Source organism: Camelus dromedarius, chromosome 5 (assembly GCF_036321535.1).
Source record: "Camelus dromedarius isolate mCamDro1 chromosome 5, mCamDro1.pat, whole genome shotgun sequence".
NCBI classification, from domain to species: Eukaryota; Metazoa; Chordata; class Mammalia; order Artiodactyla; family Camelidae; genus Camelus; species Camelus dromedarius.
Genome location: NC_087440.1, coordinates 3,635,240 through 3,651,980, shown reverse-complemented (window position 1 = coordinate 3,651,980; position 16,741 = coordinate 3,635,240). Strand labels below are relative to the sequence as shown.

The 16,741-nt window shown below is 44.7% G+C and overlaps 1 protein-coding gene across 8 annotated transcripts in view; it reads right to left on the bottom strand.

Moving 5' to 3' along the window:
- The window catches only part of MAP2K5 (mitogen-activated protein kinase kinase 5), a 235,775-nt gene that overhangs the window by 23,441 nt on the left and 195,593 nt on the right, over nucleotides 1-16,741 (bottom strand). For 6 of the 8 annotated variants that reach the window (XM_064485500.1, XM_064485499.1, XM_064485498.1 and 3 more), the window contains 2 exons: nucleotides 14,614-14,675; nucleotides 11,637-11,682 (listed from right to left, as the gene is read on the bottom strand). In XM_064485500.1, the coding sequence (XP_064341570.1) occupies nucleotides 11,637-11,682; nucleotides 14,614-14,675 (108 nt within the window). The remainder of the gene's footprint in view (nucleotides 1-11,636; nucleotides 11,683-14,613; nucleotides 14,676-16,741) is intronic. The other 2 variants (XM_064485502.1, XM_064485501.1) reach the window with 1 other exon arrangement.

Below are 16,741 nucleotides of genomic sequence, written 5' to 3'. Positions count from 1 at the left end.
CTACATTCAAGATCTTCTAGTAGCTCACGGTGAAAAAGAATATGAAAATGAATATATGTATGTTTATATAAAATTGACTGAAAAATTGTGCTCTACACCAGAAATTGACACAACATTGTAAACTGACTATAACTCAATAAAATTAAAAATAAATAAATAAAAGAAATTTCTCCCAAACTCAGCAAGTAATGTCTCTTGGAAGCTGCTCACTTCTGTAATTGTGAAGGTAGAACGAAAAAGAAGAGAAGGTTCCGTGGCCGGATAAACTGCAGAACACACTATGCCTTCAGTTTTTGCTGCAGGTTGACAAAACCAAAACACAGGGATAGCTCACAAATTTTCACAGCTTCCCTTGAGCTAACTGACTGACAGGTGCAAACTGCTGGTGATTATTTTCTCTCTTCCTGTTTGGTTTATTTGCACTGAGGTTCAGGCCTCAGCCAGGCCCCTGGGGCTATGTTTAGGCGCCAGCTCTCTGCTTCCACCATGGCCCTCCAGATGCACCACGGCCCTCCAGATGCAGGATGGGGCCGAGGTGGAGAGGACTATAAGGAGTGAGCTGAGTAAGCCTCCTACAGGGGCATCTTGGCTTCACAAGCATGTCCTGCTGAAATTCTATACGTTTCTTTGTGGGAGATTTGTATTTAGTTTTGTTTTTGATTGTTAGAAACAGTCTGACTTAGCTGAACTTCTCACAACCATAATAACAACCCCTTGCTAACTAGGCACCAATAGATATTAGCTTTGATGGAGTGCAGAACAGTCCTGTATTATTCCTGGCTGTGTGACTCTAGGCAAATTAATTAACCCCTCTGAGCCCCGGCTGCATGCATCCGTAAAATGGGAATAAGAATAATTCTCACAGTGTTTGTGTGAAAGTCAAGTGAAATAACATATTTAAAAGGACTCTGTAAACACATGTGTTTTACAAAATGTTGACTGTTTAGGTTAATTTCCCTGAAAGAAAGCTTTTCTTTTTTTAAGGTTAGACATAAGAAGCCTTCTGAATTTATCTACAGCCCCAAGTTGTGTGCAAATAGTTGCTCTAATTTCTTTTAAGTAATTTCAGACAAGTTGCAGTACAGACTTTGATATGACTGTTAGAGGGCCTGGCAGGTTCCCTCATGATCTGAGCTGTGTTTCACATGTGCGCAGAAAGTAATACACTCACAGAAATACCCCAGTGTCCTGCAAGGCCTGGCTCATTTGTCACCGCATTCACAAAGCTTCCCCACATACCCCTGGCTAGAAGAAATCTTGCCTTTTCCAGAACTCATTTTACCTGTTAAACTCATATCATTTCAATTCAATAGCTGGAGATTGGGCTAAACGCTAAGGATACAATGATGAAAAGACATGATTTAATCCTCTAGGAACTCATGGTCCTGTTTACGGCTGTGTAACCCAGTTACCAGCTGTGTAGACAAGTCACTGTCACAAAGAGTTGAAAAGGGCACTAACAGAGGTACCTGCCAGAAAGAAGGATGACATGTAATAGGAAGTCATCAACCCCCACGGAAGCAGGCCTGAGAAAGCCTGAGAGAGGACGTGCCAGTTGGGCCTCGGAGGCTGAGTAGGAGTTCGCCACGTGGATGTGAGGAGTTCACCACGTGGATGTGAGGCATTCTGGCCGAAGAAACAGCACAAGCAAAGACATGACCATGTGAGGAGGCCTCGTGCACTGGGGGACTGTCAGACCGTTAGAGCGCAGGCGGCGTGGAGGGAGCGCCACGGGGTGGAGGGGAGGGAGAAGGTGAGGGAGGGCCTTTGGCGAGTCGAGCATTCTACCCTGTGCTTGGCTGTTTGTATCCCCACCTTCCCTGGGAGATGGTGGGCTGCTTGGGGGTGTGACTTGGGGCTGACAAACGGCTCCCTGGCATCAGGCAGGATGCTCTGCCCAGAGCAGACACCCCACAAGGCAAAGAGGTGAGTGCGCACAGAGATGCACACTCATCTCACGACGGCAGAAAAGGCTGCCGGAATGCAAATCTGTACCCGACATGCCGCGGGTTACGATTCAGCCGGCCCCAAAAAGCCATCCTCACGCCTTCCTCTGGTACTTAACCCACTTTCCAGATGACATACGCCGCTGCCTGCACAGGAGAGCTGGGAAGGGGGCCGTTTCCCAAGGCAGGGAGCCGATCTGCCCAGCCAAACTCTGCTGACCTCCCCGACAGGGGGAGAAGGAAAAGCTCGTTTTTGGAGCAAGAACGCTCCAGCCCTGGAGCCGGAGCCTCAGGCCCCGCACACGGCCAGCATTCCAGGGTGGCCCGTTTGCCCTCCCGAGAGTTAGAGACAGCGTATTCCAGAGGCAAGCCTGTGGCTTAAAAAAAAAAAAATCATGTTTAATTTAAAAATTAGAAACTGGAGCAGGCTGTGAGCACAGGGGTTGATTGAAACAAAATTTAAATTCCTGTCAAGCCCATTTAAACACGGGGGCCCTTCATAGACAATTAGCTGCTCCCTGTGAATGCGGAATAAACTCAGGCCTGGTCACTGTGAGGAGAGAGGCGCCTACTGTGAGGCGCTGGAAAAAAAATTAACTAAAATCAGGCTGTATGAAATATTTAGCCTTCCAGTACATCACAGGGCTTTGAAAGTGTAAACAAGACAAAAATCGATTCCTTGGTGCCCTCAAATCAATCCCCTAAAATGGTTAGGGCATCTGTTTCTGCTAAATTTTGTTTACATCGGCAGATCTGCCTTAATTGCAGTTGTTTGTCTCACATTGTCCCCGGGGCCCTAATCTCCCGATTACTAATACTTAACACTCATTTCACATCTAAAGCTACTTCTAACCCTCAACAGGTTTTGGGGGCTCTTAAAATGATCGAAACCGCAGAGGCGGGAGACACAGCCTCTTTGTGAAAGGAACGTTTTCTTATCTGCTACCAGCTGGGCCCCATCGTCGCCAGGGATGGCAACAACAAAGGTGCTAAAAGGCTCTTCCACAGTGACTGCTGCTCCGCTGGGGATTCGGAGGAGAAAAAAGAGCTTTGATGGAAAAATCTGAACAAGAGGCTAAAGCCGTCCAGCCAAATAAAGTTACTGTCATAATCAAACGCTGTCAATCACCATGAAAATCCAATTAAAACTGTCTCAGCACAGCCCTCTTAAGTGGAAAAATGTACACTATTTATACAGATTTTTGTCAACGCCACACCAATCCCACGATTAGAAAAGTCCTGCTACTAATTGAATCCCCCCCAAGCCCCCTCCCCAAGTTTAAAGGGAGATGCAGGCCATTCGGAAGCCTTCTGAGGGAGCTGACACACACAGGCTATTGGTATACAATTAAGAGTTAATCGGGTTACATTTGAAAATTCCATTTTTATTTGTGTCAAGGGAACCTTTGCACGAACAAGTGAATGGTACCTACTCTCCTACTTTAGAATCAGTGACCATTTCTGCTAAGAGAACAGAGAAATGGTAAACCAGGATACTGGAAAGAAACTAGTCCACACTCTGGCAAATGTCTCTCGGAAGACCACGGCCTAATGTTTAATTCTAATCTTGAAAATTAAATAGAGGACAGAGGCCTGAATGTCTCCACTGCCTTTCTGCAGTCCCTAAATGGCCGAGTGAACCTCAAATTATTCGCGGGTAGATTCGGTCCCCCCAAATAACTGTGTGGCTTCCAAAAGGGCTCGCGGTCCCCAAAGGTCTCTCTCAAAACTGCTACAAATTAAAAAGCAAACAACCCATTAAACAAATCCAGCTGGTTACAACTGTAAATAGGAGGCTTTGAATATTTTTCCAGCCCTTGAAATTCCTGGTTAGACTCATTAATTATTGATAAGAATTGCAGCCATTTATTGGAGTGTACTCACAGGAAAATAAGTTTGCTGCTTTCAACAGCAATTCCCAAATCACACAGACTGGGCTTCAAGAACCTTTCATAATTTCCCCCAACAAACGGCTAAATGTCTTTGGGTTTTTCAGCCTAATCCATTATCCCCGAGAGCTGGGGGGCAGGGTGGTCTGCATCTGATACGCTGATAGATGAAGGCCTTGGGGTCCCCTGCCATCAACCTCACCAGGCGAAGATGGTGCTGGCCAGGTGGTCTCCGCTAAGTCTTGACTCTCTAATGACCTCTTGGTTTGGAATTAACTGTCCAAGGTGAGCTCTCAAGGGGTCAGAGCGCAAGCCACAGATCCCAGGTGCTGCCGGGCAACACCTGCTGGACGCTTTCTTGCGGCTTCCATACCTGCAGGGTGGGATGGCCGAACCCTGGTGCCTGTTCTGGTCGGTCACGTGCTACTGGTTGTTAAATGCTTTGAACAGGATCCCTGCAAACACTGCGACGTCCTGGAAATTCCACCGTTTTGGTGCCAAATAATTCTACCTACGTGACCTCTCACAGCAGGAGGTCAAACAAAAACCTCTGCTCAGACCATGTATTTCTAGGATGGTTGCCCTAACTTACACTGAAGATCGCAGAGCACGGGGATTGTTCCTGGGTCAGCCTCCTCCACTCTGAGCTCCTGGAGAACAAGGGACACGTCTTGTTTCTCTTCCTCTGTTCCATGTCTAGTACAGTGTTTTACTGAAATGGATTAGAGTGAGTGGCACATGCAAAGAGCAACTGACAGTGATGGCTCTTCTTTTAATCAGAACAGAGAACTTGCCCGAATGACCGCAGCCTAAGGCCAAGCTAGGGACTGAATGAGAGACCGTGCTGCTTCTTCGAGAACTTACAATCTAGTTGGAGAAAAAAAGGTATTAGACCAGTGAGTTTCCCCTGTGGCTGTTCCTTATAATCACCTGGGGAGCTTTTAAACACCACCACCACCACCACCACCACCACCAAACCCAAGTACCTGCTACCTCACCCAAATGCCAGGGGGTCGTTGATCTGGGTTGGGATCCACGCTTTTTTTTTTTTTTAAACGCACTCAGATGATTCTGATGAATTGCTGGGGTTAGGAACCACCATGCCACATGGACCAACTTACGACTCGACCATGAATGCGTAATTTATGGAATTAAGTGCTGTTTCAAGTTAGAGACAAATTCTGGACGGCTTCCGAGAGGGGAGCAAGCATTGTGAAGGGAAGAGGGGGAGAAGCGGGAGGGAGGAGGACGGAGACCTTCGAGGGCAGCGGAGCGGAGGGCACTGGGGGCTGGGGCCACACTCGAATAACACGAACTCCCCGTGAGCTGAGCAGCGCCGAGTAAGGAACGGATGTACCACACACTCCAAAGACCCAGCTTAGCCACCTGTGAATGGGGCCGAACACTGGAAAGCGGCCCCGCCGACCCACGCCACTGCAGCCCAGGTAACCAAACCACTCCTGCGGTCAGGGTTCTGCAGCCTCATTGTGCCTTGAAATGTGATGCTGGGAAGATGACAGTCAGTCCAGTGAAACAAGAAAGAAGCCTCGCAGGCAGGAGTTCAAAAAACAGCCATCTTAAACAGGCAAATCATCACCATATTAAGAGATCTGACTTGACTGATAGAGGAAAAAAGTTATCCCTAACCGGGAAATTAGAACTGTCAGATCACCGTGATCAAGGAATGACAGATTTTATCTATCTGTATCTCTCTTGCTCTGTGCATGTATATAAACACACACATATATTCATCTGCTAAAGTCTTGTGAAAAGATTAAGCAGTCACGTCTATGGGAAAACAAAGCTTGTTTTTCAGGGTTATAATCTCTCTGTTCTTGCTGAAGTGCTAACGTGTCATCAAAAAATCAAATTAAAGCAGTCTGATTTAGTGCGATCTCAAGCATTCAGTGATTCTGCTGTTGTAATTACGTGCAATTAAAAGCTAAAGTCAACTTCGTACCAGTGGATTCCTATTTATAAGCAGACACAAACAGATGATTTTAATGGCCTTTAGAACTTGAAAAAAAAAATCATTACATGGTTGTCACCTGGACTCTACATGGAGGCCCTGTGCTTCTGGGAAGCCTTCTGGACCTGACGGAACTATTGAGTGAAAGTTACAGTTTGAGTTAGGGCAAATTCCGGGTGCCTCAGCCAATGATCTGATGTGCCTCTCCAAACGAACAGCCAAAGCATTAGCGATGTTTGCAAGAACCGGCAGCCAGACACACAGACTTAAGTCTGGCCCTGACGTTCTGCTTTAGAAATGCCCCCTCTGATGCAGGCAGAACAGCTAAACACGGTACACCACAGCCAAGTTCATATGTGCTTATTAAACCATCATCAGTATCTTTAAAGGCTCAGAAAGCGGGCACAGTGGTCCATGAGCACTATGCAAGGGGGCTGCGGAAATGTGTCCTTCCTCCCGTTTGTCCTTAGGGCACATGCAAGCCCTGGATCCAAATAGACTTGGACTCATCTTTTGGTCCACTGAGTAGCATGTGGTGGTAAGGCTGGACTTTATCTGAGCCCCGTGCTCCCAGAAAACAGTAACAGGTGAGAAATCTCCCCATTCTCCAGCTAGCTACAAACATGACGCGAGGCCCCGTTCCCTCCTTCCTCACGACTTTTGTCAGGCTGGCTGGTGACTGCCTTGTTCACCTGCCTCCATGAACTTGGCCCCCACCCTCTGCTCTGAGACACTCCTCACTCCCCTGCTGCAATGGCCTGAGTAACAGCACGGCCTTGACTGCCCAGTGCACTTTTGTCTTTCACAGTGGTCAGAATCTTTGGGTCCCCTAACAGTGAACAAAGCCATCTGGTGTAAACCCCAAAATCATGCTGGAATTTGAGTGTTGCAGAGACACAAATTTTAACATGGCGGTTTTCCCGATTTTTGAAAGGCCCCCAACTTATCACACAGTTACCTTGATTAACTTCGAGAACGGCCAGCCAACCTATCTGAAAATGTAATTACAATCAGGTTTGGATAAGCAGAAAAGCTAGTGGTGACAATTTAATTTAGAGGAGTTAAGCAAGTTAACATCTCCTTGCAAGTAATTAAATGTTTAAACAGATTTTTCTGGAGCAGTTTGGTGTTTATTAGCCGCCAAACAATACCACCTCCAACACATAAAGCCTTCTCTGAGAAATGAGATGCCTTCAAGTTTGCAGCTGCTGGGATTTAGACGAAGAGGGAAAAAAAATCTAAAAGCACTATTTTGATTGTAACTGACACCCCTCCGCCAAGACCCACACCTGCTTCTCCTGCACTGCCAGCCCACTATGTACTTGCTTTCTAAGCAAAATGTCAGATTTGAATTGCAAACTGCGCTCTGTGTTTCTTCTTAGGCCCCGGAATCGAAAACCAAAGCCGAGGAGATGCTAAGCGAGGACACCCTGCTCTGGAATACACAAGGCAACGCGCAAAATCACAGGCATTATTAGAACCTAAGAAGAAAACCCATGTTTTTAAACAATTACGAAAGTGGTGTAGTAATAACAGAAAGGCAATTTCTGCGCCAGCTTGTTTCTCTGAAATTCTCTCTGCCACTGAACAGATAATAACTATTAGTAAATCAAACTCCTCTGCAATATCCAGCTGTGCCTCACGCATTTACATACAGATAGAATGGGTATATGTTTTTAATATGTATGCGATACGTACTTTTACCACAACCGAGGCGCGTGGTACAAAGGAAGAGGAGAATGGCAATCGGATCAGCAGGAGATAATACAGTGGCCCCGACAAAGTATTAGCCAGCGATTGATCTCAAAGCAGGATGCTGCTTCCTCTGACCTGATTACTTACTATGCATAGATTCCATTAAATAGAGCTTAGACATGGAAAGCTTCTGGAAGCATTCTAAATGCATAGAGGGATCTACAGCACTTGGAACCCAGATTGTCACAGCATAGGTGCCCGCGGCCCACACCCTCCCTGCTCCAGGCGAGGCCCAGGTTCAGGAGCCGCTGAGAGGTTAAAGGGCTGCCTGACAGCTGGCGGGAAGCCCCGCGGGGAGGGCCCGCCCCTTCCCTCTCCTCCCCCGCGCCAAGCAAGTACTTTCCGAGTGATGCCTGCCTCCCTCCTGAACTGCTGGTCGGGTCCTGGCCGCACAGGTCCAACTATCAGAGTTGGGAAGGCAGTGAGGGAGCTGCACAATCACTTAGGGTCATGGTCTCCTTTGAAAAAACTGATGACCCCCATTTTAAAAAATGCTTAAAAAATGCAAATCCCCACGTGCAATACACGACCTGGGATATAACTTCAGGAGCACTCACGGACTTGCTGAAGTCCAAGAGCCTTGGCCAAGGACTGCTGGTCTGGTCCATCCCTTCATTTTGCAGATGAAGACACAGAAGTGGGGAGGGACTGGGGAGCTGCTGACAAGGGACGGAAGCAGGGGGCTTGCCCTGATAAATCTGCCTGGCCTTTGGTACAAAGGAACCCGAAAGGAAGATTAATTCAGCAGAAGGCGTTCTCTGCGGTTTACACAAGCCAACAGTCTATACAATAAGGTTTCTCACCAGGTCCCTTTTATCAAAAAATATGCAAACATATAATGCGAATAGCAGAAGCAGACATGATCCTCTCCATCACGGTGCCCTCCTCTCAGGTTACGTCAGTCCCTGAGTGCAGGGGTCTGATTCTTAGTTTTTTGCTTCCCTCAATCTGATTATTGACATTTGGGCAAACTTTCCCTCCCGCTTTCGCATCATCGTCCTCTCCCCTCTTGTCTCTGAAGTGTCTGGGGACTCGACACGCTCATGCTTGGCCCATCCTGTCTTTTTCGTTTTTTTTTTTTTTTGCCTGGAATGACCCCTTGAGAATTCTCTATTAAAATTCCATCCATCCTCCAATGGCCCTTTTCAAATGCCTTCTCCACGTGGCTTTTCCACGTTCCCCAACATGGATTCCCATAGAACTGGCAGCCCTTTGATAGCAGTTACTTTGTTTGAGTTACATCTGGACTTGCCCGATCCCCTGCAACACCGTGTGCACGCAGCTTACTTTTCTCTGTATCTTCTGCTGAGTCTAGCACAGGACTTTGTGTGCAACAGTCTAGAAATATCAACTGAATTCAGTTCCAAGATCTCCTAAGATGACATGCGTGCCGAGGATGAAATTTTTTGGTGAATTCTTTACACAGCTTAATGGCTACAGGCCAGAGAACTGTACCTGGCTTCCCCCAAATGTGGGCGGTAAGGAAATTTCTCCATCCAACTTTTAAACACTTCCACTTAGAACAGAAAAACTGTAGTCACTTTAGGAACAGCCATGCAAAGTAGAGAGAATTGAATAGCTAAACCAACAAAATGAATTCTAACACAAGGATGTTAATGACCTCAAGAGTCTAAACTTGAGTTTGACATTTCATCTTTAAAAGTGATGTGGTCAAAAATTGCAAAAGATGAAGATTTTAAGACCCGGGGTATTCTTAGGGTGGCCCCACCAAGAAAAAAGACAAAAACCACTTGCGTGTCTGCTATGTGCATGGCCAAGGCCCAGAGGTGAGGGCGACCTGGCACAGTACTCCCTGCATTCTGCTTTAACTTACGCTGGGATTTGCTGGGTTCACTGGTGGTCAGGGCCACACCTGAGTTCATTTGAGAGTTCCCTGATGGTGAATCTGTAACTTTCAGTATTTCCACCTGACCTCATCTCTGACGGGTCTTCCTTTGATTTGGGAAAATGCAGGCGCATGGGGGAATCTCAACGATGCTGCAGGCCTCACAGCTGATGTGGCCTGAGCTGTGAAGAACGCGTTGGTACCTTGCTGGCCAGAGTCACTGCGCTTTGGAGATGAACTGCTCTCTTTGTGAAGGGCAGGCCCCCACCCACAGTGACAAATGGACTCTACTCGCATGCATTCCAGAGGACGCTCTCAGCTTCCAGATGGGAGCGCCATCGAATAGGTTGTAGGCAGAGAGGGGAAGGGAAAAATTAAAGCCATTAATATGCTGGAAGGAATAAAGGGACTGGTTCCTTAAGACTGGGTCCCTGGGATGTGACTCAGGTTCCTCGAGCCAGGGACGAGCCGCTCTCTTTCCCATCCTTTATTGGGCCTAATGTTTCAGTCAAAGGCAGGCAGCGCTCAAGCCCCTTGACCACCGGAGCCGCACGCACACTCCATTGTTTCCTGCCTCCCCAGGGGGTGGCTCATTATTGCTATACCTAGGGGAAGAAATTCATTTCAATCAAACTGTGAGCAGTAGTAGAAATAATGTTAAACTAAGTATAGGCTGGTGCTTCCTGTGACTAAATTTTTCATTGTAGTTTATTGATTTATTGATATTTATTAATTAAAAATGTGGGACCGCACACACCAGGGTGCATAGTTGTAAAGAGATATATCGAAACATTCACTCGCCGTCTCTCTCCATACGCACAGCCCTCCACGTACACTTGCTGCCGAGGCACTGAAAGTAGCCACCCTTGAGCCTTCATGACTTGCCACCCTGGAGTGGAGCTCCTTACCAACCCATACGCCCGCCCGCATTTATGAGTGTATGTATGATCAGCAGATGTTTTATTTATAAGTGGCCAACTCATTGCAGCACTGAAACATGCATTTACAAACAGATATCTGTTTTATGAAACCCTATTCCTTTGTTTTAATAGCTAAGCTATCCAGCCATAGCATAATAATGTACAAGGTAAATGGGTCTCCATCTCTAGAACCTGTTCCAAGTTTTCTCAAATGTGACTAACTGCACGAATTTCCCAACCATCACAGAAAACCGCTCCCCCCAAAAGAAGACCAGTTTATTCTAGACATGAAACCTGCACAGTTATAAATTGCAGAGGTTTTAGGGGTGAACTTTAACTTGAAACTACCATGAAAACTGAGATTTTGCTCCAGGGGTAACATGAAACAGGAAACTACTTTCCTAGAGAGCACTTACGATGCAAAAGGGAACTGCACAGTTATTTTATATTTGGGGGTGAAATCTGCATTATACAGAAGTGTGGGCATTTACAGTATTTACTAGGATGAAATACAAAAGCTGAGACCCTCTGGACCAGTATCTTGAAATGCTTATTATTTCAAGTGGCGAGAGAAAACGAGCGATAATTTGCTCTGACTGCAATATGTAAAGACAGGGAATGGTACGTAAAACATTAGAAAGCGCAGATTATAATTATTATTTACTAATGCTCGATGCTAACGTTATCCTAACAGCTTGTGGGTTGTCAGATCAACAATCTGCACTAAATAAATGACCGCTTGGGAATTGTCTGGGAGTGTCTCTGTTCCTCTCCCTGCTTGACTAAAAACTGTCATCTGCAATCAAAGAAAGCGGCCTTGGAGCTGAGAACACAGCCCTCACAGCCTTGCAGTTGCGTCTTTCTGAGCAAAGACCAAAGATTCACATTAACTTGATCTTTTGCAGCCAATCTGATTTCATTCTCCATGAACCCAAGAGGACTCAGAATTTCTGGTAGGAATGCACTTAAAACTTAGTATGCTGACTGTCTTCTCTGTTACCAATCCTCCGAATTCTGAGAGGCTGCAATAGCAAATGAGGACAAGGACTAACCTAAACGACCTTCGGACCCTTGAGTGGGAGGCAAAGGAGAAGAATTCTGCGTGAAGTTTCAAAGCGGCAGTAGGTTTCTACAAAATGAAAAACCACGGTCGAAGGACGTGAGCTTCAGAAGCTCCCACCCAAATGAAGTCAGTGATACTGGCTCTCCAGAGTCTGCAGATGCTTTAAATCCCGTCTGGTTCTTTCAACAGAATGTTAAGCACGGATATGTAACTGGAGAATTCTAAAGTAACTGAAGAAGTCTACTTACCATCAATTCTTCAGGCGCTGGCCTTTCTTTTGGCTGTTTCCGCATGCTGTAAGAGAAAAACGCGTATTAACTGTAATCACTTGTAAAACTGTGCCATAATTTTCACCATTGACTATTTTCCCTGGAATTTGAAAGTTTTCAAAATTTATCGTGTGTCAATTCCTGACCAAAGCATTAGCATATGTTTCCTTTCTTTTGCTTTGGATTTAAATTAATTAGATTTTGGGGGAATCTCAAGAATCAAAAACACGAAGTTTTTTTTTTTTTTTTAGAGTTACTCTTGCAATATAGATAATGAGTGAATTTAAATGTATCCTAATTCTATTTGTGAAACTAGTATGAAAAAAGCAGCAATATTCTCTTCCTGACTCAGTCAGCAATTTATTTCAAACAAATCTAGGGAACAATATACTTCTTTTATTTGGGTAGCTGGGATAAGACAATAAAAGAAACATGCCTATCAGGTCAAATGAGAAAACATCTCATTCCTTCACTATTACTCTGAATGACAATATATAAAAGAGGTCAGGAGTCCAGATAATGCTACAAAATGACAAATGGGTTATTACATTATCTGGACTTTTATTTTGGCTACAAGTTGATAATTGATTAAACAGCTGTGGGAAAGTTAAGTTTGTTTAAGCTGCTTAAAGAATCACATTCCTCATGCAAAGGTATAATTAGTAGCTGTAGCAGGTACTTAGCTACGTGATGAAGCACCCACTCGTGGGACCGGGGTGACCATGGGTAAGCTGCCTACTTGATGATCGATTTACACCAAACCCAAGAGTGTCTGTGGGATGAAGTCATGGAAAGAGACTGCTGCTTCTATTACTGGGAAAATCACACAGACACTTTTTCTTTATATAAGGCAACCTCAAACAAGCAAGAAGAGAACCCTCCACATAATCTCTGCATTTGCTGAGTGTTTTTTTAAGCAGAGAGACGCAACGATCATTTGGTAAACAAGCACCATAGTTATGAACCATTAATGACATCGAGGACATTTGCTTTCCCTATAAATAACCATATGTACCTCTCAAATACTGCAGCCATTAGCAAGTAATTCAAGCTGTCTCGCCAGTGCAGTTGGTAACAGTCCTAATCTGACATTCCAAAGTAGCTGCATCTCTTGGGAAAACACGCCTATTACCCACTATCATTTCTGTTTCAGCTTGACATTTGTGGAAATTTCAACACAGGTTATCCCTCCCTCTGTCTTCATAAAACTTTTATACAACAGCTGATTAATTTTTTGGACAGAAGGCAGCCAAAGCCTTCTCTGCTTTTCTCCTTGTCTGCCCAGGTTGGTCTCAGACCACAGAGCGAGATCAGCGTGGTGGCCACGTCACAAATCCAACATCTCGGAGCGGGTGATGCTCCAAACCCAGCGCCCCAGACAGCTTAGGAATTGCCTCGTTTGTTTTTCAGTTTCTGCGTTTCAGAATGGGACATTCCTGTCATGTGCTTCTGAGCGTTTCTACGAATTCCATGTAAAGGAAATTAAGAGATTAATACATATTTCTAGATAATGACTCCAGGATTAATGAGGTTAGAATTCTGGGGTTTAATCAATATGTATGGCTTTTTTCCAACATGGCGTGTTTTGGAAATAAAATGTCTGCAAGATAAAATAGTTTTTTAAAGCTACAGAATATTATATAAGTCTTTTAAATAAATAGAGACAGTGTTAATAAAATTTAGAAGTCAGGGGGAACGATCTCTTCCCCACATATTTTTCTACAGAATGTAAACCACATGAGACATTTTTATGAAGAGGTAACATATTCCACTTACTCAAAAAGGTGATAAAGCTTGACATTTATATTAAGGAATATTTCTTGGTTTCACTTTAGCGTCATCATCAGACGGCTGGTGGGGGGGAGGGGAAGGGGCCGGCGCATGCCCCTTTGGGATCAGCAAGGACTCCTGCCAGCGCTGCTCTGCGGCAGCGCAGGAACGGGAGGGCTCGCTTCCCACTTGTGGACATGACTCTGAAGGGGTGATGAAACGCGGGCTTTGGTGAAGGAGGGGAAGGGAAGGAAAGGTGGTTATGAAGGAGTTCCAGAATGTCCAGAACAGTTTCTGCTTAGCACTGTCTCCTGCTTTGGGTGGTCACTTCTATGCCAATTTCCTTTTCTCTTTCTCTCTGTCAACCACGGTGGGGTGGGGGAGGGGACAGAAGGAGGGCAGTGTTGTAACTGGGCCTTCCAAGGCCACATGGGTGCTGCCAAACAGGGGAGCGGAGGATGGTGTGAAAGGGACAAAAAGGGAAAACCCTGTTCTACTGGGAGGAAAAAGGCAGAAGGCTGGCAAAGAACCCTTGGCAGGAAAACGCCTGTTTCCTCAGGTGTAAAACGACAAGGGGCTGCCCAGAGGCTCTGAGGGCCCCTTTGACTTAAATTCTGTGGTTCCCCTCTGTTCTTAGAATGGGTACAGTGGGACTAACGGAATCGTGTTTTCGTAGTCATTCAAACATCAAAATTCACTGAAATGGCACACCGGTGTTGTGTCTAAATTACAACCAAAGATAAAACTTATTTACTGAAAATCCGATGAATGAATAAACTGTGCTGCCTCCGCTAAGTAAGTGACAGACAGTTTTACGGGTAACTTGAGGTTGCATCAATAAAAAGAAGCTTCATATGTCTGTTCAAGAGGGGCTACCAAATTGCGTGCTTCTTTGAAAAAAAAAATTCGGATAGCAACGGTATCTGTGCTCAAAGAAGTAGCCTGACTGTCAGCAGTTTATCAAAACAGGGAAAAGCCTCTAAAGTACGCTTAGGACTCTTTGTGTAAATAACGTTTACATAATCTAAACAATTTCTTCAGCTTTGCTGCCCCATCTGCCCAAGGCCCCGAAGTCCCTCCCGTCTCCAAAAGGAAGCAGCGAGAGCCATGAGGTCTCCTGGAGCCGCCGAGTTAATGGCATGTATCATTTACACTGAGGGCATGGCATGTTTGCAAACGGGCTCACCACTGAGTGATGAAATGTACAAATGGCTCGGAGAACTCTCCAACCGGAAGGACGGGCGAATCCTGGGATGGAGGAAAAACAAGTCACCAAAAGTCACAACAATTCCCGTTCTTCCTTTATTACCCCCTACCCACCCCCCCCATCCCAAAGGAGCATATAAAGATGAATAAATGACAAGGATTCGCCACCATGTGCAAAGGAAAACGGGTCCTTATCCAATTAAAGAGACTGTCTACACCCTCTTTCACATGTTTATGTAAAAATGCCAGATTTAAAGCCACACACATTTCACAATGGTGAGAAACATGAGGCAAGGAGGGAAGGGAGGTGAAAAAAGGACAATGATAGCCACAGGGCAGGAAAGAAGGTACGGAAGTGTAAATGAGAAATTAATGATTATTTAAGTAACACGCAAATGGTCTTGTAATTAACAAAGAGCTGTGAAATTATTCTTGTGTTGACCTTTGTTTCTTTTACTGGATTTGCAATTTATTTACACTTTCTTTTTTATTTACATTTGTTTGTATATTCAACTGCTCTTAACTGCTTGCCCCTAACTGGATCATGTTGGTCAGAGGCTTTTGGTTTTTTTTCCCCCTCCCCACTGTAAAAGAAAAGCTTTTATACCAGAGGCTGTTTCCTGAAAAGGAATTTCAGCCTTATTCGCCAGTCTGGGCAAACTCATGAGAAAACCAGTGAACTAAGGACACAATGAAAAACTCCCACCTTGACCACCTCCAGGACTAGGGTGGAGGTGGGAGCCACTCAAAAGAACTACACAGCAACAAACGACAACTGCCACGTAACACAGGGAGCAAACCCCATTACCGTTTGCAAAGGAAGGCTTTAAGAATTTAGGAGTTTTTCCAAGAATGACAGAGAGCGCCACTGTGTTTATAGTGTAACGGCTCAGGATGTAATGAAATTACACTGCAGAGTACTTTAACAGTCATCTCATTAGACCTACAGTTGGAACAAGAGAGCCACATAAAGTAGGCAGCTGCAAATGACTCCATTCTCATCTATTCTCATTTGCTATTAAAAATACCTTTCGGCGGCTTTTTTTTTCCTCCTTGACATCCCTACACAAAGTGCCCTGCAAAGTATGATACATGCACCTATTTAAATTAACAAAGGAATGACTTATTTTAATCTCACTGTGCTTTGGAGTGCTTTGGCCATTTGGATGAGCAATATATCATTACATACAACCTTCCAGCGCTGCAGGCAAGAAACTCAGAGCATGCAGCATTTGGCGGGAGCCAAACAATTTCTCCAGCACACAACTGTGTCAAATGCATGCATGTATTCATTATTGCGAACGAGAGGAAATGGCTTTGATGTAGTGGAAAAAAGAAGATGATAAAAGTACCTTTGCAATGTGCATGTCATTATCAATGGTGGCACACAGATACAACTGCACAGCCTCCTATGTGATTAGTAAATATACATATAATTGCTGTGGCCAATTATCAGAAAAATGAGATCGGTAATTACAAGACAGAAAATTAACTAGAACTCTTATTAAGGCTTTGTTTTCAATTCAAACAATTGGAAACTGCTGGAAAATACAATTAAATCAAAAGGAACTGAGGGGGTCAAAGCAGCCAAAAAAAGAGAAATAAATAAAACCCCAAAGAGGTTAAAAGAAAAGGGATGTGAACCAAATGTTTCTGAGTTTTTGCATATCTGTCACCTTTGAATTTACTCTGTTCATCCAGAAGAGGGGAAGGTTAGTGAAGCTAAACTTAAAATTCTCATCAGTAGGGAAAGGCTTCCAAGAGGAAAGGAAAAGAAAACAAAGGAAAATGGGAGTGAAGTAAAAATCTTGCCAAGTTCAAAGGATTACATGCAGGCATTACATAGACAGGACATGAAAAATGAGGGGGCTGATGAAATAGTCGGCTCAAAAGAAACCAGGCACGCAGAAACATGACAAGCCCTCAATAAAGGTGCTATAAAATGGTCACAGAAGTCCGATCAGTTTGAAGATCAAAAATAAAACATGAAATCAATTTCAGCCCGGTCTGTTTTAGAAAAGCCATATATATCACCAAGCCTGTAAGATTCTACAAGGCCCAGCTCAAGAAATGACATTTTACTGTCTCGCACACCATGAGTAAAAAGA